Source organism: Monodon monoceros, unplaced genomic scaffold (genome assembly GCF_005190385.1).
Source record: "Monodon monoceros isolate NGI ecotype Baffin Bay Population unplaced genomic scaffold, NGI_Narwhal_1 Super_Scaffold_22, whole genome shotgun sequence".
Lineage (NCBI taxonomy): Eukaryota > Metazoa > Chordata > Mammalia > Artiodactyla > Monodontidae > Monodon > Monodon monoceros.
Genome location: NW_021703779.1, coordinates 51,767,295 through 51,790,632, shown reverse-complemented (window position 1 = coordinate 51,790,632; position 23,338 = coordinate 51,767,295). Strand labels below are relative to the sequence as shown.

At 42.9% G+C, this 23,338-nt stretch overlaps 1 protein-coding gene across 4 annotated transcripts in view; it reads right to left on the bottom strand.

The window, feature by feature from the left end:
* Positions 1–23,338, bottom strand: part of ARHGEF9 (Cdc42 guanine nucleotide exchange factor 9) — a 217,100-nt gene that overhangs the window by 179,952 nt on the left and 13,810 nt on the right. Inside the window, exon 1 of one of the 4 annotated variants that reach the window (XM_029241367.1) lies at positions 11,399–11,522. The exons of 2 other annotated variants lie outside the window; for them this stretch is intronic. In XM_029241367.1, coding sequence (XP_029097200.1) covers positions 11,399–11,407 — 9 coding nt within the window. In that variant the 5' untranslated portion in view covers positions 11,408–11,522. Of the gene's footprint in view, positions 1–11,398; positions 11,523–23,338 lie in introns of those variants that run through there. One more of the 4 variants, XM_029241368.1, reaches the window with a different exon arrangement.

Sequence of the window (23,338 nt, the reverse complement as noted above, 5' to 3'; positions counted from 1 at the left end):
ACTGTGGGAACTAGTGATGGTACTAAGCCAGCTTTTAGGCTCAAGGCACGACCAGATAAATCTACAAAGAGAAAACCTCCAAACAGGGCACAAAGGGTCACAGGATCTAGGGCCACTCTTCTGCATTTGGCAAGGCCTCTCATGCATCCCTGGACGATATGTGGGTGGACTTATCATAGGTCAAATAGATGTACCTGAGCTGCCTATTAGTGGTTCAGTGCCAACCTAGCCAGAGTTATATAGTGAAATCTGCCTAGTTTTCTCTGCTATCTTGATTAACTTTTATAATAAGACATAGATAGAAACAAAGTGCAGAAGGCATCTTTAGAATGAACTCCTTGCCCAAGGCCATTTGGTATGGGTGGGTTGATAACAGCTAACTATATATGCTATGCTCTTTCTAGTACACCACTGCTTTTAAGAGGAAACACTGATAGTTTCAATTTACTTAGCCATAAAATGGGAAGAATCCTGGCCTTGCTCACCTCATAGAATTGTGAGAAAAGACAAATGTGGCAGGAATAAAAAAACTATACAGTAGTCTTTATCTTCTTGCCCTGTCCCCAGGGCAATGAGAATTTCCCAAACAAAACGATACAGATAAAGGCGAAAAGTGCAGATTTGTTCTAATTAGGTCATTTGTCCACAGCCTTCAATTTCTAACATAACTCTTAATCATATCATGAAATCCAGTAATGCTCATCACAAATTCTAGCTAAGGACCTGGGAGCAAAGAATTGATTTATAATTTCCAAGTGCCTAGGTGATTCTGGTTTGATGGACTTGAAAAGGCACTAAATAAAAACACAATTAACTTTGGCTTTCTTCCACATTCCTCTTTTATCTTTTCAGGAGATAGGGATAGAGAAAGCTAGTCTGGTATTCATAGCACCATGTGTGGCCAGGTTGCGAGGTGGGTGGAGCTGGGGGTAAATAAAAGAAAGCTTCTTATAAAGAAAAAAAATCCCAGCTTCCCACCAATGACCCAAGACATGGGCTGGGACGTAGGGATTCTATCCTTCCAAGGGAGGAAAGTAAAAGAGGCCTCCAAGTTGTAACAGAGAGAAATGAGGCACAAAGACAATGGGATTTGTTCAAGGTCACCCAGCAACTAAGTTCATATTTGCGGCTCCTCTTTATTCATGTGTAAGCCTTTCACTAACAAATCCTTTCCAGAGAGCCTACCAAGTGTCAGGCCCCTCCACTACAGCAGTCACCCAGAGATTTCAGCCTCAGAAAGTTCTCAGGGATTATCAGCCTCAATTAACAGAAAAGAAAACCAACTCATAGAGGCTAAGTGACTTGCCCAAGGTCACAGAGCTAAACAACGACAGACAACTAGTTCAGTGATCCTTTGCTTTCTATCACACCATATAGATTTCCCTTACCATCTCTGAAAGACAAGAACAGCTTGCAAGTCTCATGGGTCCAGGAACTCACATCCTTGCAAGGCAATGCTCTAGCCCCAGTACTGCTTCAAACATACTGTGTTTCCTTGGGTGAGCCCTTTCTCATTCTGAGCCTAGTTACCTAGCCTCCAAAATGAGGGAATTGGACTCAAGACAGCTGTAACACCCCTTTTCTAGAAGATACAGCTGTCTGGAATGATTTTAAATGGCACTGTAACTTCCAGAGCTTGAGCCCAGATCAGGCAATATATGACGATACATCCCTGAGCCTCATTTTTCTCATCTGTAAAATGCAGGTAATCCCAGTTTTACCTACTTCACAGGGCCACAGAGAAGATCAAGTGAGACAATGTGAAAAACCCACTGAAAAGTTTAAGTTTAAGACAATGTGAGAGGGAGAGAGAGAGAGAGAGAGAGAGAGATAGAGAGAGAGAGAGAGAAAGAAATAGAGAGAGAGAGAGAGTCAAGAATCAAGCGAGCATCCACTAGCCCCAGTTGCTTTTCTCTAAATCCAAGTAGAGAAAGTGTCTTCCTGAGCCCTCCTATGCAGTTCAATCTGGATTCTCAAGACAAGCACCTCAGGTGGTTGCAAGGTCCAAAGGAAATTAATAAATCCCTCCACTCGCTTTAGTCCCTAAACACGAAGGAGTCTAATCATTTTGCCTGTTCTGAGACTTCCCACCATGCCAGCTCTATCAAAGCCTCTCCTAGGGATGCCTGGCTCCACCATGCCTCTTTCCCAGTGCCAAAGCACCCACTGCCCAGCCCTCCTGCCAACCAGCATGGTTCACAGAGGGAGGAGGAAGGAAGAGAGTGGGCAGAGGAGAGGCTGTGGGAGGTACAGCTAAAAGTAGATGCTGCCTTTAGGCACCACACTCTGAGGGGGTGGGGGTGGGCTCAGCACATCCTTCCTGCAGCCAGCTGGGCACGGAGGTGCATCCTTTCTCTCCTCTAATGAAGGCAGGCAGACAAAGAGATCAGAGCTGCCAGAACTATTCCCAGAGCTGACTATGGACGCACAGTGCTAGCCTCCTCTGGACCCCGAGGGTGGATGGCTGAGCAACACTGTGCTGCTTCCAGGGCTCCCTGCCTCAGAAGAACTGATGTAGTCTGCAGGAGATTCGGTGCTCCCCCCACCCCATCTGACTGCCTGGCACCCTAAGGGCTCTGACAGGCCTGTTCCCCTTTAGGAGGTTACATAATACTCTTGTTCTCTCAGCCTCTCTGTCAGCTCTCTCTCTCCAACCGAACCTGAGAGAGCATTCAGGTCTCTGATACAGCCAAGAGAGCATAGAGCCAGAACACTGTAGCAGAGGTATAGGGGGCAAGGGCCTGATTTGATGACTCAGGAACCCAGACCCATCACTGCAACCTTGGATAAGTCCCTTTTCCCTTCAGTGCCTTAATTTTCTCACTTGTAAAACAGGAAGGGGAGAGGCATGCAGATCTCCAAGGTACTCTAATCTCTGCCCCTATGTGATTCTCTATGTGAATCCTGGCCACATAAATGAAAGACAACCCCCCAACCCGCCTCTTACATCCAAGGTTGTCCTATCTTCCAAGTAATCTGGCTGAGCTGGGCAGATCCTTCCCCACTCTTCTAATTCTAATTACCCTAATGAATAAGGTCTGCACTTGCAAGTCTGGAACTCTAGACTCTGTCGGCCACTTCTGTCCCAGGTCCATTTCAACCAGACAAGTTCTGCTTTTTCAGGTTTTATAGAGAAGCTACTGGCTCAAATTTCATTTGAGAACATGATTCTTCTACTAAATCCACTCCTCATTTTAGTGACATGGAAACCGAGGCCTAGTGGAGAAGGGTTTTGATCAAGTTCTGGGAGCAAGGTAGGTACAGAGGCACAGCTTGCTCTTAGGGGGCCCAAGGCCATTTTTTTCTCCTACTAAAGAACTGCCTTCCATATGCTGTCTCTCTGTCATGCATGCATAATTTCCTCTCTTCACTACTACTAACTCTCAACCTTGATGCTCAAAGACCAAATGCCCAGTTCTTGTCAGGGGCCTGAAACTAGCACAGAAGACTGATAAGAACAAGAAAGAACTGGCCTCGGACAAATCCCTCCCTTAATGTCTCCTTTTCCACCAGGTTGTCCCTTTGTTCCTTTCTTCAAAGTTTCCTCTTGAGTTCTGCTCTATGTCAGTGGTGGCTTTTCAATTCTCAGAGTCATGACCATATTCTGACCACAGAGTCCACTATGCAGGCTACACTGGAAGAACTGCAAAGATCTGCTGTCAAGAGGCCTGGGTTCTAGGCCAGGAATTACCACTTTCTGAATGTGTGACCTTGAGTAAGTCACTTAATCTCACTGTGCATCAGTTTCCTCAACTACTTCCAGATTTGAGGAAAAAGCCAATGAAATAACTAGGAAACTTTATTCATTTAAATTCTTATTAACAGTAGTAGTAGTATTAATTAAATGAATGGCTACTTAAAATTCTGCAGGAAGGGGTTCTGGGGTGTCAAAGCAGCCTGCCCCTTGCCTCCTAGGCTTTCCCAGAACTATGAGGCTGGTATTTTATCTATAAGAGGCAATTCTCAATTATCCATGCAACATGTATCTTTAACAACAAATACTAAATCCCATAGTAGCATCCCCCTGACACTCAGTTCACTGTAGGGCTCCCTTCCTTGTGGGCAATCAGTGTGTGCTCAATGAATACAACCTACAGTTCAGTTGTCCTAGAAGAAACCTAAGCTAAATATAATTAGGAAGGCAAGTCTATTACCCCCTAAAATCACCCTGTGCACTCCAAACCTGCTATAAGAGATCTTTGGAGTACCTACGGGTTTTGAATAATATGCTTAATCATTTTTTTTTTCGCTGTATGCGGGCCTCTCACTGTTGTGGCCTCTCCTGTTGCGGAGCACAGGCTCCGGACGCGCAGGCCCAGCGGCCATGGCTCACTGGCCCAGCCGCTCCGTGGCATGTGGGATCCTCCTGAACCAGGGCACGAACCTGTGTCCCCTGCATCGGCAGGCGGACTCTCAACCACTGCACCACCAGGGAAGCCCTGTTTAATCATTTTGATCATTAGTATTAATCACAAAGTAAGCACAGATCATTAAAGCTGGAAGAAATCTTTGAAGCTATCTAATCCACCTGACCTTATTTTACAGATGAGGAAAACAAATTTCAGAGGGGAGAGGTAATTTGACCAAGGTCACCCAGCAAATGAACAGAATCTTCTGCACTACTGTAGAAAATGCATAGGGACTAACTATTTTCCTGAAAGGTTCAAACCATCTCACAGCTGATAATATAAAATCCAAATAGGTCCTCAGACTACTCACTCTCTAGGGTTGAGTCCTCCTTTTTAAGGTGGACACAAGCCCCTAGAATTCATCAAGGCCCCCACAATCCTAGAATAAAATCTCACCATCTGTGAAGCCTGCCTATTCACGTGTGTGATAAGCCAGATTCAGGCTGAGCTGACATTTCCTTTGAACACAGCAGTCATTCTCATCCCTGGCTGAACATTCCTGTCACCTCAGGGAGCTTTTAAAAAAATATTGATGCCAGGGCCTCACCATGACCAACTCAATCAGATCTCCCCCAGAGATTTTAGGAATTGTTGTTAGTCTTGTTAACTCCCCAGGTGATTCCAATGTGCAACCAAGGCTGAGAACCACAGTGTAAATGGAAACAATTCAGCCAACCAAGAGAAACACACACAAAGAGTTTCCTAAACTGTTTGAAAACCAAATATATTCTTTTTTTTTAAACATCTTTATTGGAGTATAATTGCTTTACAGTGATGTGTTAGTTTCTGCTTTATAAAAAAGTGAATCAGCTATTCTTAACCAAATATTTTCTTTTAAAGCTAAATCTATGATGCCCCGCTTTTCCAAAGAGGGGAAAAGAAAGTGGTACACAAAACCTACAGCTGTGGCACTGACCCTCAGGCAAATTCTGGACTCAATTAGGAAACATATGGTTTGGGGGTACTGAAAAAACTTAGGGAACCCTGGAGCCTGCAACGGGATTTACCAGGGGTAAGATGCCAAGTGACTCATATTCCTTTTTTTGATAGGGTCATTGCCTTGGTAGATGATCGCTATGAAACTAGCATACATCCTGATGTCCACAAAGCATACAACAAATCCATCATGCCGCATTATCCTCATGAACATGTTGACAGGATAGATGATGTTAGCACCCAGTGGATTCTGCACTGGCTGACCAGATATACACAAAACTTAACCAGCTCCAACTCCAAGAGGCAGCTCTGATGAGTTGCCAGAGGAGCTAGCATTAACCCTATTATATTAAACATTTCTTTGAATCAACAACTTGGATGATACTTATTCAGTTTTCAAATAATGCAATGCTAGAAGAGACTGCTAATCTGTTTCATGGCATTAAGGGGAAAGAAATTTAAAATGCCAAAAGCTAGAATAGACCAACCAAAAAAATAAGCTTAACTGATGCAATGCTAGAAGGAACTGCTAAGTTTTGGCACAATGAAGCAAAATTTTAAAAAACCATAAAGGGCTAGAGTAATGGATCAACCAAACAAAATTCAATGAGTTTGGTTCAAAAAAGCCTGAAGTTTGGTTCAAAAGGCCAACTTCACAACAGCACGGAGGACTGGACTAGACAGCAAAGGCTTTGTGCCTACAGCCCAAAAGGCTCTTAACCCTGGCTGTATGTTTGAATCATCTTGGGAGCCTTAAATATAATTTTTTTAAAAAAGCTGCCTGGGACCAATCCCGTGATAATTAAATCAGAATCTCCCAGAGTGGAGACTTGGCATGGGTACTTAAAAACTCTCCAGCTGATCTGTATGTTCACTGAGGATTGAGAACCAGTAGAAGACTGCAATATTAAATATTTCACAGACAGATCAAAGTCCTTTTGTACTTGATCCTGATCAGGTGGCACCTGGAGTAGCATGATCAGTTCTGGGCAGCACATTTAAAATATATATATAGAAAAATTAGAGTTCTTTAAAAGGAAGGACAATTGTATGAAAACTGTAGTTCCTTCAAAACATTCTGTATTTTAGACTTCACCAATTCACACTGCCTTTCTCCTTGAAGATCCCAAATAGTGAGTTTTCATAAGACTAAAGGGAACTATTTGATGTATATTCAAGATTAAAAGGCAACATTTTATTGAATAAAGAATTCTGTGCAAAATTGCTATATAAAGGAAAGGTATGAAAAAGCACTAAAAATGAAAGCAAGTAGCTGAGGAAGTTAGTATGACTTCAGGGGTGACTCACACTCTTCCCCTTCCACCTGACTCCATTCAGCTTCACACTAGCTGGGAACGATCAACTATGACTCTCTCCCACTCTCCATTTGAAAGGCAGACCCACTGTCCCATCCCACCAATCTCTCTTTTACTTCTCTCATCTGTAAAACCAGGAATAACATGTATCCCTATCCACTTCACAAGGCTGATGTGATGCTCAAAATTAGAAAAGATATGGAATTGCTCTGTAAACCCTATAGGCCCATGCACTGACAAGGGATTATTAGTATTGTCATTACTGGACTGTTTCCTGAGTCTTCTCTCTCCACTAGACCCTCCCCCCTTCTAGCTTTTCCATTCAGTACTTTGGTGCCAGGGCAAAGCACCATACCAAATACTCTTGAGTATCTATACCCACCTAATGACAGGAAATACTCTGGGTAGACATGAGAAGAGCTAAGCTTTGATCAAGGATTCCAGGAAAGCCAGAGACTCAGTTGGCCTAAACAAGTTGCAGAGCTAGAAATAAGAGCTCAAGAGTCTAAGATTCCCCACCTCCATCCCACTTCTTGGGGCAAAGCCACTGGGACTGAAGCCAGATGGTCTGTGGGAGGTCTTCTGAGGAGGCAGTTATTTTTGGAGAACAGGCTCAATTCCCAATCATGTCTCTGTCCAGAGCAAGTACTCCACAGGCCAAGGAGAGCAGAGGCCAAGATGGCAAACAGAGGCAAAAAGAAGGACATGCTTTAGCAGCATCCCTGCAACTGCCAGAGTGTTTTCTCTGATCACAGCCAAGCACTCTCAGTCTGGGCCTCACCATAGGGCAGAAGAGCACCTCACCCAAAGGCTCACTGGGATCCCTCAGGTCCCTAGCAACTTAATCACACACTCACACACACACTCACACACTCACACACACACAAACACACACACAAACATACAAGTGGATGAGAAAATCTGAGTCAGGGCCCAAGCCCTGTTCACCAAACCAATAATCAAACTGCCCTCTCCAATTTGCCCAGCCATCTCAGCTGGAAACTATTCAGAGACCAGCAACATAGAAACAACAACAACAAAAATAAAACAACAAAAAAAAAGCAAATTCCACACTGCAGCTGGGCTGGGCAGGGTTCTCTAGCCACAAACAAAACTGGGGCACAGTGCAGAGGCAGATGTTACAGGTTCTGACAGATAGAGGCTGTCTCAGTGGGGGGTAAAGCACTGCTCAGTTTGTTCCCACCACGCTATCCCTTCACGTCTCCCTGTGTCAGCCAAAAGGCATGGTTAGACAAAAATATTTTTCAGGGCCTGCAGACCTCCTTGCAGTAAAGCTAGGCTGTGAAATGGCTCATTTAATCTTAAGGAGAAGGCGGTGATTATAGAGGGATTTGAACCCAGGAGCCTTCCAATAAACAGTCCCATGGCTGGGATGCAGCTAAGCTCTGTAGGCCTTCTGTGGATATGTTTTCTAGGCCTTTGCAGGCAATGAGGATCTTGCTCTTTATTTGTCCCCTCCCCAAAAGCACCTCTTCAAGTCCTGCTTGCCAGCTCCCCCCTTGCTCCAGAGGCGTTGGTGCCTGGACATTTAAAGTGTGGGCTCTGGAGCTCAGCAGGAGCTGAGTGATGCAGGAGTTGCTAGGATACTGGTTGAGGACATTTTATTGAATCCCCTAGTGGGGAGCTGGGAGCCAAAATTCTTGAGCTGGTAGCAAAAAGTTATCCTCTACAAAGGAGTCAGAGAGGAGGAAAGGGAACAAGGAACTTTGTCAGGAATAGTTGGGTCACATCAGAGAGGAAAAGCCCTCTTCCTTCTAACCCACTTACAGTAGGGATGGTCGGGGAGAGAGAGGAGGCTATATCAAGGGAGGTAGGAAAGTCTTAGAAGGGGGAAGATGAAGAGGCAGGAAAGGAAAAAAAAGTCAAAATGCAGAGTGTTCCACTCCTCTCAGCTGCATTTTTCATTTTCTCCCACTCTTTTCTCTTTTTGCATACCCTCACAAGTCTGAAGTAGAAATGCCAAACCTTTAGGATTCACACAAGTAAAACGTCACCCTGCTCTCTACTCCCTAAACTCCCTTTCAGCTGCTCTAGGGTGGCCTGCCATCTGGCTAGCAGCGTCCCCTTATTTGCCTAGAAATAAGTTAATTTGAAAAATATTTACCCATTTCACAAACTAAATTACTGATGAAAGGGCTCTTTCAAGCCACCCCTTTACTCTGAAGCTGTGTGTGGTAGGGGGAAAGCTGGTATGGGGGACACTCATCCATCCTGGCACCAGTCAAATCCTTATAGGCCATAGCACAAGGAGGCCTTTCAGAACTGTGAAACTGCTGTTTTTCCTCATTCCTAGCACAACCAACCCCCATCCACATTCAGGAGTGTGCACCCCTCACCCTCCCACATACACACACAGAGTAGGGTGTGCACACACACCCACGTACATACTGTCACACAACCTACACACATACATTCCCAAAGGCTTTCTGCCAAGGGTCTGTCAGGCACCCAGAGGTGAAGGCTGTGGCATTTCATGACACATAATTTGTCATAAACCTGGCTCAAAGACCAGCCTTGGAGAACCCTTTCCCCCTTGGGGGAAAAAATCAAAAAGCATTCTATTGTTGTAGTCCAGTTTTCTTCCCACGTAACTAGGTAAAAAATCTCTTAGATAAAACTTAAGTTTCTCCAGTTACCAGCAAACAGATATTTCCTCCCTCCCCACTCCCATCACCCCTTAATTAACATTTCATTTGCCTTTCACTTGTCTTTCCAGTTCACCAGCCTCTGATTTCAACTGCCTATGGACACCCAAAATCACAGAAGGCAAGAACATAGCCCAACCATCCCCAAATGCCAGTGTTATAGGGAATCCCAAACTTACTGAGGAGGAAAAAATTGCTCAATGTCAAACAGTCACTGAACAGAGAGGACCAAGGTCTGCAGCTGCCCATCCTAGAGCCTTTCCTCACTCTCCAACACTGTCTCAAAACAAAGTGCCCAGCTAAAATATCAGTTTACTTTAGACAATACTGTTGGAGCAAATGCAGGGAGGGATGGGGAAAGGGACTCACTAGATTCTCTTTGCAAAAAACAAGTTCTTAGTTCAACCCAGGGGCTCCCACAAAGGGACTAAAGAGTAAATAATAAGAGTGAATGCCAGCAGACTTCCCAGATCATGCTTACACCATGGTACCAACTGAATTAAAAAATCAGTTGCTCACCCACACAGAACCATTGAGAGCACACCCTGAGGCTCAAAACCTCTTCTAAAGCCATAAAACAATACTCTTTGGGTCCTGAGGTCAGGACAATTTCAAGAGCCCCCTTCACAGCCTTCAAAGTCATTTCCAAAGAGTCTGAACAACAGCACATGGAACTTGAGAGCACAATGCCAGCAGATTTGCACATCACTCATGAACAGCCGCCCACATGGGTGTAGAGGGAACATGTGTGTGGATGTGTATGTGCCCTGATTCATTGCTACATGAGACATAATTGGCACTCTTTCAAGTCAGGTAAGAAACAGAATGAAGAAGACCTGCCTACATCAGTGGGTGGGGGGTGAGGGGTATTATGCACACTGGCATCAGAGACAATTATTTTCCTGGCTTTGCCAAGAGCTTTCTTAGGGGAAACAGAAGTATACAAATAATAACAGTAGCAATATTAACAGCAACCACCACCACTACCACCAGATACACACATGCAAATAAGTGTCAAATTGGAATGCTGCTTCTAGCTCATGTTTTCCAGAGCTTTCATCCCATTCCATCCAGACTTCTTTTTGGGGGGGTGCTCAAAACTCTCAATTTAGCATGATACATACTTTCATTTTGTCATGGAAACCTTCTAATTAGAAAGACTTCTGATTTTAAAGAACAAACAAGGAAGCAAACAAAACCACTTTCTCATTAGCACTAGCAAGTTCTATTTAAAATGTAGTTCAAGAACATCTTTGCAAATGAGATTACCCCAAAGAGGCATATCTAAATACATTATTCCCAAGGTAGGTAGAGAGCTGGCTTTTGTTGTTTTTTGGAGGACATACAGAGAAAATCCCCAAACTCAAATTCACAGGTACAATCTTTGGGAAAAAGAACCAAACAGTTACTGTCAATGTCTTCTCTTGCTAATTCATAAAGATCAGAGAACGCTTTTATACCCCATCCCATGATTCCAAAGAAATTGACATTTAATGATTTAAAAAATGTTTTAAAGGTGGCTTCTTTCCAAATTGGAAATTGTAAACCCTGTACAGCAAATTAAGATTCAGAGAACACAGTCACCAACTGCCAGCACAACGCACCCCACCACATCACTTCCCAAATTCTCACTTCTCATTCGAGACTGAAGAATCATTCTCCCTAAATTCATTCCTTGCATCAATTTTTCCCTCTAAACATCTAGTGCAATACTGTTTTCCCTAAGATGCCAGAAATTCATCATACTCTTCCCACAACCCCCCTTGCCCCAAACAAACCCAAATGCGCTTCTGATGGCAAGAGAGAAATTTTGACTGAAATTCTGTGATGGAATTTAAAGGTAGTTTTAAAGAAAACGAATTGACAAGACACCACAATCAGCAAAGCCATTGTATAAGGACACAGAGCTTGCTTCATGAACGTCACATAGGTGGAGAATGCACACACACACATGCACACATAAATAGAAAGCATTTCTTTATCAACAGTTTACTCAAGCAATAAGCAACTACACTCACAGGCATACTTAAAAGACAAGACATAACAAAAGATTTAGGGAGAGATAATATACCAACGTCATACATATCACAGCGAGGCCATGTTGAAGCTCAAAACGCTTTCCCCCCTGAGTAAGAAAGCTTGCTCTTTCTCTCCCTCTCTTTCCCTGTCTCTGTCTCTGTCTCTGTCTCTCTCTCTCTCTTTTTTTTTATTTTCTTTCTTTTTTTTTTTTTTCTTGGAGGTTCTCGGGATGAAATCAAAACGAGAGTTCGAAACAGCTCAGGTGGCTGGACTCCATTCAGCGCGTTCCCAGGAAAAACATGAGTATGACATTTACAAGCAGGAGGACTACAATCACGGCAAAAACGACTACAGTTTGCACATCCAGGGTCATGGTGCAATGCAGAACACTGTAGTGTTCCAGATGGGGGGCCGGCAGATTGGGAGATGTCAGTCTCTGTTCTGTCAGACTGTCCATACAGCCACCATGCTAGAAAGGAGAGGAGGAAGTCGGGTGGTTGGGGAAGGGCTGGGTTTGGCGCCCGAGTTTGATATGGGAGGGGGGGAAGGGGGAATGGGGACAGGGGTGCTTGCTTCCCCCCTTCTCAGAACTGAGCTGATCCTTCTTCCCTAGCTGAGAAATCTTAGCTTGCGCTGAAGTCGGCAGAGTCCAGCATTCTCTCTCGGGCGCCACGGAAAAGGCAAAATCCTGGCTTTCAAAGGGAAAGGCGGGGGGAACCACAGCGAGGTTCTCCGGCGCCTGCTCAGTCTGTCTGTCCGGGGGTGCGTCAGTCCACCTGCCTGGCTGGCTACCGGTCAGTCTCGGTCTCCCCTACTCCTAATTCGCTCGCTTTCCTACGCTCTCTCTGCTCGCGGAGCTCCCGGCTGCCAGCCACTCTCTCGATCCCTGCCTCGCTGGCTCTCTTCCTCTCCTCTCCCCACCCCCCAATGCGAAGACTACGTTTTTATTCTCCGAGCGACTGCCGGCGCCTGCGTGAGGCACAACCCAGGCTGCTGACAGGCCCGCCGGCCAATAGCAGGTGCCGCAGAGGCGCGTTTACTCGCTGGGGGGAGGTACTTGAGCTGGCGTGCTACCCGCGGCAGCCAATCGGAGAACCCACGGTTCCCCCAGCAGGCCCGCTTCATCCAGCCCAGCTGGAGGCCCTGGCTGCCAGTTCTAGCGTGGGGGTGGGGAGCATGTTGTGGATGGGTTGATGCAGATGAGGGGAGAGAGGAGGGAAAGGATTGGGAAAGAGGGAGGGATCGGACATAAGGGGCCAAAGGGGAGAGGGCATGGCAGGGAGGGAGGAGGAAATGAGGAGAAGACCATGAGAAGCAGGAGGAAAAGAAAAGGAAAGATGGGAAGGAGAAAGAAGAAATAGGGGGATACGACGATGAAGAAAGAGAACGGTGGAGGAAAGGAAGGAAAAAGGGTGGGGAGGAGGGAAAAGGAACGGGGGAAAAAGGAATCCTTTGCAGCCACTTTGGAGCCTGGGCCAAGGAGGAAGGAACGATGCCTTTAGGCCACTGTCTAAGTATTTATAGGCGACTCACAATTAGCTATATAAGTTCAGCAAATCAGTGCTGTGTACAGAACCACAAGGACACTCAACAAATTATCCAAAATCCAATTATGTTTGTCTTTCTCTGATATCTCTGCACTTGCAGGTCAGATTTCCTTTCCTACTTATGGTTTCTTTACACTATTACAGCTTGCACTCTTCCAGCATACTGGGTACTAGGAAGAGAAGACAGCTTTGCAGTGGAAAACCCTCTACAAAACTTGCAGTCTGCTTGAAATCACTGCCCTGTTCTGTGTTGGTGACCTGGTGTCCGAAACTTGGGGAAAAGCCCTGGACTAGAGAAAGGAAGTTTTCAGATTTACTCCTAGCCCTACCTCAAGCTTGCTGTATGACTTTTGGGCAACTCCATTCCCCTCTATGGGCCTCCATCTCCCTTCTGCCACATGAGGACTTAGACCTATCTGAGAATTCAGTGAAACCTCTGAACCCTCACCTCAGAAAAAGAAAGAAAATACAGCAGGCTCCTTGGCCCTCAAAAATCCAGGACTAACTTATACGGAAGATCTCTAAGGGCCCTTCTTACTCTTACATTCTAGGACTGTAAACATGAACACATAGATATTGGTGGAGAGGGGCAAGAAACTAGATTATCCAGGGATAGAACAAATTAATTTCTGGAATTTCTAGCATACTATAGACTCGAAGAGGAATGAGAATTGCTCTCTATTCTCTAGAAATCTTTGAGTCTAGGACAGTCACCCATTTTAACTACGTGACTGGAAATTCTGAGTGAATGCAGGTCATAAGCAAAATGGCCCCTAGCCTTACAAGATAGAATAAAACCTAAAGAAACGTTCACTTTAAAATTTTGACTCATCACATCACCTATGAATGATTTGTGCCAAAACAACAAAAAATCCTGAATCAGATCAAGCTTCTAGATCCAGCTATCAATTTATAGGCCACACAGGAGACAGAAAAACATATTAAATTGGAATACGGGGATACAGACCATAAAAAACTACAGGAGGTTTTTTAGCAAGTAAATAGGGAGAAAAAAAGTGTGATTGATTCAGGTGGAACTTGTGTATGTGTGCATACACACACACATTTGTGACATTTATGAGATAAATGGGAATTTGAACCACCTGATAATATTAAGGAATCACTATTAATTGTAAATGATATTGTGGCTAAGTTTAACAAAAGGGGGAGAATGGGGTATATCTTTGTGACCTTGGATTTGGTAATGGTTTCTTAGATATGCCATGAAAAGCACAAGCAACAAAAGAAAAAAAAATAGATAAATTGGACTTGATCAACATTAAAAAACTTCTGTGCTTTGAAGGACACTATCAAGAGTATGAAAAGAGAATCCACAGAATGGAAGAAAATACTTGCAAATTATATATCTGATAAGGGGGCTTGTATCTAGAATACATAAAGAGCTCTTACAACTCAATTATATAAAGAAAAATAACTCAATTTAAAAATTGGCAAAGGATCTGAATAGCATTTCTCCAAAGAAACAGTCAATAAGCACATGGAAAGATGCTCAATATATTAGTCATCAGGAAAATGCAAATCAAATGCAAGAAATGCAAATGAAGGATATTTACTATAGCGTATTTGTAATGGGACACCACTTTACACATGCTAGGATGGCTATAATCAAAAAGCTAGATAATAAGTGTTGGGAAGGATGTGGAAAAATTGGAACCTTCATAACACTGCTGTGGGAATGTAAAATGATGAAGCCACTTTGGCTAGCAGTTCCTCAAAAACTTAAACATGGAGTTACCATTTGACCCAACAATTCCACCCTTAGGTATATACCTAAGGGAAATGAAAACATGCCCACACAAAAACTTGTACATGAACATGAATAACAGCATTGTTCACAATAGCCAAAAGATAGAAAGAACTCAAATGTCCATCACCTGGTGAATGGATAAACAAAATATGGTATATGCACACAATGGAATATTATTCAGCCATAAAAAACCTGAAGTACTGTTATATGCTAAAACATAGGTGAACTTTAAAAATATGCTAAGTGAAAGAAGCTAGACACAAAAGGCTTTTATATGATTTCATTTATATGAAATACCCATATAGTTAGGATAAATACTGTTTATTGAAGCTTTTGTTTTATTTACATATAAATATAAATGTTCTAGGTTGTGATGTAAAATATATTTCTTACAGCAGGCAATGGTCAACATAGTTTGAAAGCCACTCTTCTAGATTATGTTGAGACAGATACTGGTGATCAGGACAGTACCATAATGTAAACAATTAGAATCTTTCTCCTTGCCTTTGAAAGTGCAATCTTAGCCTTTCTCCACATCACCATCTATTGACCCTTCAACCCACTGCAGCCTGACTTTCACTCCCATCATCCCATAAGAAACTGCAACTTCTTGTGAATATAAACAAATGACCAACTTGTTGCTATATCTCATGGTCAATTTTCCATCTTTATCTTCCCTGAATTTTCTCCCTCTTGACTCCATTGATGCCTTCCTCCTTCCTGAAATGCTCCATTTGCCTTGGGGACACCATCCACATGACCTGTCTGGTTATATTGTCTTTACTTCCTGCTTGGGTTCTTCATTTAGTCATTAAGGGCATGATTTCTCAAGGTCCTTCTAATCTCAGCCCCCTTTTCTTCTCATTCCATACTTGCACTGAATGATGGACCTATCCATTCCCAAGGCTTTAACTACCTACCACCTACATTACACACTGATATACCTCCTTTCAACAAAGTTACAGGACACCAGTGGGGGAATAAAACAGATATAAGTCCTTGCCTGCAGGGAGCTTATAACTCTCTGCTGATAACTCCTAGGTAGCTCTCTTGAACTCCAGAGATGAATCTCCAGCTGCCTTCTGGACATCTCCTCCTGAATATCTCACAAGAATCTCAGACTTGATAAGTCCAAAAGTGAAGTCACCTTCTCCCACCCCTGCCAGCTTCCTCCTTCCCCTGAGATCCCTGTCCCTTAGGAATGTCACACACAGAACTAGCCTAAAACCAAGGAGATATTCATAGGTCTTGCTTCTCCCTCACCTTGCTACTAGCCAACCAGTCTCTAAGTCTTGATGATTCTCTTTCTCCTTAAGGAATGTATCCTCGCTCTCTCTCCCTGCTGCCAGTACTGTGGTCTCTTGTGCAGCTCTCTCTCCCCAATTCAGCTTCTACTCTCCTGAACAAATTATCTATTTCAAAAGCAGTTCTGCTCTTATCAATTCTATGGTGGATACTATATATTGGTTGCTGTGGATCCATGCACCCCCCTTCTAGCCTGCCTCCCTATATTGCTGAAAAGCTAAAAACCAAAAACTACAACAACAACAACAACCTGTCATTTCTCAGACTCCTTTACATCCAGTGCTCTGGATGTTATTTATTTCTGCCAATCATATGCATATGCACAATATTTGGAAGAAAAGTGATAATGCAGAAACCATACTTCTGCTGTTTCTGATGGCAGGTAGAGTGGTGGGGGTTTAGGGTTTTCTGCAGCCGTGCTTCATTTCCATAGGTCCCAGTATCTGGACACTGGCTTTGTGTCTTTGTACAAGCAGGGAATGAGACTTTTTAAATTATTTATTTATTTATTTATTTATTTATTTATTTATTTTGCCACTGAGGACTTGGAAGGCATAATGTTACTCTAGTCAATAGTTAAGGCAGCACAGCAAAGGAAACCATACACAAGACCAAAAGACAACCCTCAGAATGGGAGAAAATATTTGCAAATGAAGCAACTGACAAAGGATTAATCTCCAAAATTTACAAGCAGCTCATGCAGCTCAATAACAAAAAAACAAACAACCCAATCCAAAAAATGGGCAGAAGACCTAAATAGACATTTCTCCAAAGAAGATATACAGACTGCCAACAAACACATGAAAGAATGCTCAACATCATTAATCATTAGAGAAATGCAAATCAAAACTATAATGAGATATCATCTCACACCAGTCAGAATGGCCATCATCAAAAAATCTACAAACAATAAATGCTGGAGAGGGTGTGGACAAAAGGGAACACTCTTGCACTGCTGGTGGGAATGTGAATTGGTACAGCCACTATGGAGAACAGTATGGAGGTTCTTTAAAAAACTACAAATAGAACTACCATATGACTCAGCAATCCCACTACTGGGCATATACCCTGAGAAAACCATAATTCTCAAAGAGTCATGTACCAAAATGTTCATTGCAGCTCTATTTACAACAGCCCGGAGATGGAAACAACCTAACTGCCCATCTTCGGATCAATGGATAAAGAAGATGTGGCACATATATATGATGGAATATTACTCAGCCCTAAAAAGAAATGAAATCGAGGTATTTGTAATGAGGTGGATAGACCTAGAGTCTGTCATACAGAGTGAAGTAAGTCAGAAAGAGAAAGACAAATACCGTATGCTAACACATATATATGGAATTTAAGGGAAAAAAATGTCATGAAGAACCTAGGGGTAAGACAGGAATAAAGCCACAGATCTACTAGAGAACGGACTTGAGGATATGGGGAGGGGGAAGGGTGAGCTGTGACAAAGCGAGAAAGAGGCATAGACATATATATACTACCAAACGTAAGGTAGATAGCTAGTGGGAAGCAGCCTCATCGCACAGGGAGATCAGCTCGGTGCTTTGTGACCGCCTGGAGGGGTGGGATAGGGAGGGGGGAGGGAGGGAGACGCAAGAGGGAAGAGATATGGGAACATATGTATATGTATAACTGATTCACTTTGTTATAAAGCAGAAACTAACACACCATTGTAAGGCAATTATACCCCAATAAAGATGTTAAAAAAAATAGTTAAGGCAGTGGCAGATTCCTAATTCCTAGATTTCAAATCAGGTGGAGTGTTCCCAAAACTCCTGATGCCTCACCTTCCTGCTCGTGGCAGAAAAACAGCTCCTGTGGTGGTGTTCTGGGAGTCATTCCTGGAGGCCCAGTCTAAACCTTGCCCCTTCAGCCCTTCAACAAATTTTGTAAGCACCCAACTTTCTATATTAAAACTCTGCTGAAAAAACTAGACCAATTTAATTTCTGCAGCTGAACCCTGGGTTATACAGCTCCTCTGCTCAAAGGCCTTCCATGGCTCCCCACTGCCTTTAAGGGAAATTCTGCAGCATGGTATACAATGCTTTGTCAATCTGGTGTCCTTTGCCTGACACGTAGCAGGTGCTTCATAAACATCTGTTGAATGCACGAATGTCTCCTTCATCCACTTGTTTCTTCTCAGAGGATTATATCTTCCAACCACAGAAGGCAAGACATGATGAGACCTCGGAGAAAATGTACTCTAAACCCTCATGTTCTAGGTTAGGAAACTGAAGCCCAGAGAATGAAAGTAAGCTACACAAGATTACACAACTAATTGCTGGCAGAGCAGAAACCGAAACTCTTATTTCTTGAATCTCGAAAGTACTTCTGAGAGATTTTAGACTTTGGAACATGACATTTGATCCCAGCCTATTTGCGGTTAGCTTTCTGCATAAGGTGACCATTCAACTCTGTTCACAATTTCAAAAAATTAGATGAGGCTCCCACATTTCAAGAAGCACTGCCCCACCAACAGGTGTACCCACAGAGAGCTGACCATATGAACACAAAGCAAGAAGGCGGCCATCTGCAAGCCACGGAGAGAGGCCTTGAAAGAAACCAACCCTGCCAACACCTTGATCTCAGGCTCAGAACTGTGAGAATATACATTTCTGTTGTTTAATCACCCAGTCTGTAGTACTTTGTTGTGGCTGCCTTAGCAAACTAATGTAGAAAAGCTATCAACATCTTAGTGATCAGTTTGGCATATACTGGAATAACATTAATAGTCACTTTAATAGTTTTATTAAAATTTATTCTGGATGTCTAAAAAAAAGGATAACCAACAAGGATCTACCGTATAGCACAGGGAACTCTGCTCAATATTCTGTAATAACCTAATTGGGAAAATAATTAGAAAAAGAATAAATACACGTATATGTATAACTGAATCACTTTGCTGTACACGTGAAACTAACACAACATTGTTAATCAACTATACTTCAATATAAAATAAAAAGTTAAAAAATAAAAAAGCACTGCCCCAACCTCAAAGGCAGCCCTTCTGCTAAGTATCAAGGAATCACAGAATCTCTTGGTATAGCAAAACCCCAATTCCATCCTTCAATCTTTTCTGCAACATCCTCATCCAGTTTTAGGTCCAACACATACAACAATGGTGAGGTTCCTCTCTCCTAAGACAACCTGTTAGTCTTTGGGACAATCTCAGTTGGTGGAAAGTTCTTTCATCTCTTTGAGCCAGATGTTATCACTATTTCTATCACAGCCACTGCTGAGGAGCTAATCACTCCATGAGATAGTCTGGAATATAAATGTTCCCAAATTCACATTGAAATTACTATAAGCATCCAGTATATTTCTCAGGATCCAAAGGGCCCTCATTCGATAATAATAAAATAATAGTTAACACTTATAGAGTGCTTACTCTGAGCACTGTTCTAAGCCCTTTACATATATTAATTATTTTAATTCTCACAACAACCCTATGAGGAAGATACTATTATCTTCCTTATTTTACAGGTGAGGAGACTGAGGCATAGTGTTTAAATAACTTGCCCAAGGTCACATGGCTAGTCAGTAGTAGCGCCCAGATGCAAACCCAACCCAGTCTGGCTCTAAAGCCTATGTTTTTCAACACTATGCTGTATAAATTCCACTAGGTGACACATGTTCCACCTTCCAATAGCATCTGACATGATGTCTCCTGGGTCACAGGAATAAACTGTTTCAATGTCCTGACTGGAGTCCCAGTGGCCTGCCACCCAGGTATAAGATATCTAGGTCTTAAATATTTGCCTTCTCTCAGGGAAAAGCCAATACCTGGTTGTTCTTTGCCCCTCATGGTTCAAACAGCTCCCAAAGCCCCACTTCTGTCAGGAAGCACACCCAAGGAATGCTCCACATTTTGTCCTGACCCCTACTGCTACTCGCTTATTTGCCATCCAACTCCCACCTCAGCCACCTGATAATCCCTGATATTTGCCACAGGCAGCCTGAAGATATTGAATCCTGTCTGTTCATGTTCTTGGTTACGTATATGACTAGATGCTCTTGCACATTCATGAATGTCAGCTCTATTTAGGAGAATCAGTTCCTTGAGGACAGGAACTCTTGGATAGTTCAGTTATTCAGCACAGAGATCACCACACCTCCCAAATCAGTTAAATTCAATAAGCAGTTATTTTGACAGCTAAGGGGTACAGAGAGCCTCTCGGGAAACTTACAGTCTAGTAGGGAAAAGAGTCACAAACACACAATTTCAATGTCATACAGTAAAATATCCTAAGCACAATCAGATAATGAATAAAGTTGTTGCTGATGATTATAGAACAAATCATAGAATTTCATACTTGAAATGGGAAAAAAAAGGTTATTTCCTTCCAACCTCCCTTTGTAGGAATTCTCTCTACAGTATATGTGATGGGGTAGGGGGAGTGGAGGGGGAGGAGGAACCATCTACTTTGGGCGAGCACGGTGCTAGGTTTTTCAACATGTCATTTTATTTAATTCTTCCCAGAAGCCCGAAAAGAAGTAATTGTTATTGTTATTTTAAAGAGTAGAAAACTAAGGTTAAGAATGTTTACATCATTTGCTCATAGACATACAAGTAGGAGGTAGCAATTGCAAGGTTTAAACTGAGATCTATTTCCAAAGCCCACCTTTTTTTCTCCACTCTCTCTGATGAGTTTTGTTCAGCAGCCACTGGAATATTTTCAGTAACAAAAAAGAACTCACCCTGAAGCTTCCAAAGCCATTATTCATTTTGAGCTAAAATTCACTATACTATGGTTTCTGTCCATTTGTTAGAGTGCTATCCTCTGGGCAATGCAAAAAAGGTCTATCTTTCTAAGCAATAGTCTTCTTAAGTGTTTGAAGACATCTATCATGGGTTCAAACTCTTATTCCTCCTGAATGCCCACCTTACACACACACACACACACACACACATACACACACACTTGTTTTCCAAGATAAACATGACCATTTCTTTAAGCTTTTCCACTTATGGCATGGTTTACAGTCCCCTCCCCAGGCTGGTTGCTTGTCAGTTTGTCCACACATCCCTCAGAACACATATCCAGGTGGGAGTGACAATGGGGAGTATGGTGAAACTGTCACCTCCCTTATTCTAAACACTGGACCTTAGGAAGAGCTACCTGTGAACTCATGTTCACCTAAAATGGCTGATACTTGCGTGTGCTGCTGTGCCCCCACAATGCCTTGAGAAGCTCATGGCAAAGTGAAATAAGCAGTGGAAGAAAAGCTAAAACTTTTGGATGTAAATCCAGCCTCTGCTTCTTGGTAATCGTATGACCTCAAACAAGTCCTTAAACTTCCTTAAAACTCAAAAGTCTATGACTTGTTTTCAGTTGTAACTTAAAATAAAGCATTGGTGGTTTTAAAATTTCAACAGCCTTGCCAAAGTTGTGGCAGGCCTGGAGTTGGTCCCAAGTGGGGTACTCTGAGGAAAGGGTGATGAGTGATTAGCTTAAGTTAAAGAATAAAGTTGCATATAACTGTGTGGTTGTGGGGGTGGCATTTTATGGGGAAAATCAGACATAGGGTTAAGAATTTGACTCTGCCTGAGGACTTTTCTCCTAGCTATCTAGAAGTTTAGCTCTAATTACATCTCTTCAAAAGGAGTCCATCCCTGACCACCCTCTCTAAAACTGAACCACACCATCACTCTCTATTCCATTATCCTGCTTTTCTTTCTAGCCCTGAAATTTTATATAATTATTGGTTTATTGGCTTATTTTCTCCCTTTATAAAGTGTAAGCTCCATGAAGGTAGAGACTGTTTTGTTCATTGCTGTATCTCTAGCACCTAGAACAGTGCTTGGAATTCAACAAATATTTTTTAAATGATTAAATAACTAAATGGTGAATGAATGAATGAATGAATGAAGACCAAAGCATAGTCCTGCTGATTCACAATGTAGGACGTAGAGGAAATGTATCATGGAATTATTCTCTGCTGTGGCCTGTGAATACCAACCTTTGCACTGCCTCCCCTCCCCCAAGGGCCTTTGTTAGTCAGAACTTCTCCAAAAGGGACTAAAAGTTCCAGATTACAGGCTGAGAATTTCAGGACCTCTTTGGTTTTCTGTTCCTTGTTGGCAGAAGCCATTCTAGACCACCACTAAGAAGGAAGCCCTTCCCTCAAGAAAAATTGCCTATACCACCCTCCTGTGTCCAAAGACTGAATACATCTCTGAATAAATAACCAGGAACAGCATTTCCTCCAGTTCCTTTGCATGCATCTATTTCAGGCCTATTTCTTTCTCTCTTTTTGGGGTGGGGGGGGAAGGTGCTTATTGCAGTTCTATTTCAAGCAAACTAGTGGGTCAAACAACCTGCCTCTACTCAGGTTAGAAAAGACTTGTTGGAAAAGAGCAGCGAGTCTAAAATCCCCTTCAGAGGAAGTACAATGCTTTCATATCAGGCTCAGTATCTTTCTGGGAAAGCCAAACCCAATAATACATCAATTCAAGGTTGGGATGGGCAGTGAATGCTTCCCTGAGGACTAGTGTTTAGTTTTGGAGCCTAACCTCCTGGACAGTTCCATTTTGGGGCCTCATGACTCATTCAACCAGCTACCCTTCTGACTCCTATGTCCAAGTTTCTATTTACAGGCTTCATTTAAACTGAAAACTGCTGAGCAGTAAGGACACTAAGCATTCATCATCAAATTAAACATGGAGTTTTGCTCAGATTAGATGCCTGACAAGCATTACATAGATAAGCAGGTAGATTGGTAGGTAGGTAGGTAGGTAGGTAGATGATAGGAATAAGTTGAAACTGCAGTAGGAGAGGAGGGGGTTAGTTCAACTAGGGAGTTTGTAAGATGCTAGATTATGTGTCAGAGGGAGTCTAAGGATTTGACTTAGGAACTGTATTTTCTATAGAAGTCCAAGGTAGTCTAGAAGTGAGGCTCTGAGTGAAGATGTAAAGAGAGTTGGACACTACCAAAGATTGGTAAAGAAAAGATGTGTGCAGGACACACAGATGGATAGAGGCTTGTAGAGATTTGTGAGGGCCAAGATGAGACTTCTGAAGCTCTCTGTGGACTGATATGGAGATATCTCAAAGATATATTATGTGCAAAAAAGAAATATGCAGAATTAATATTGTTACTATTATCCAAGGCAATCTACAGATTCAATTCAATCCCTATCAAAATACCAATGGCTAGGGCTTCCCTGGTGGTGCAGTGGTTGAGAGTCCGCCTGCCGATGCAGGGGACACAGGTTCGTGCCCCGGTCCGGGAAGATCCCACATGCCGTGGGTCTGTGACCATAGCCGCTGAGCCTGTGCGTCTGGAGCCTGTGCTCCGCAACGGGCAAGGCCACCACAGTGAGAGGCCCGCGTACCGCAAAAAAAAAAAAAAAAAAAAAAAA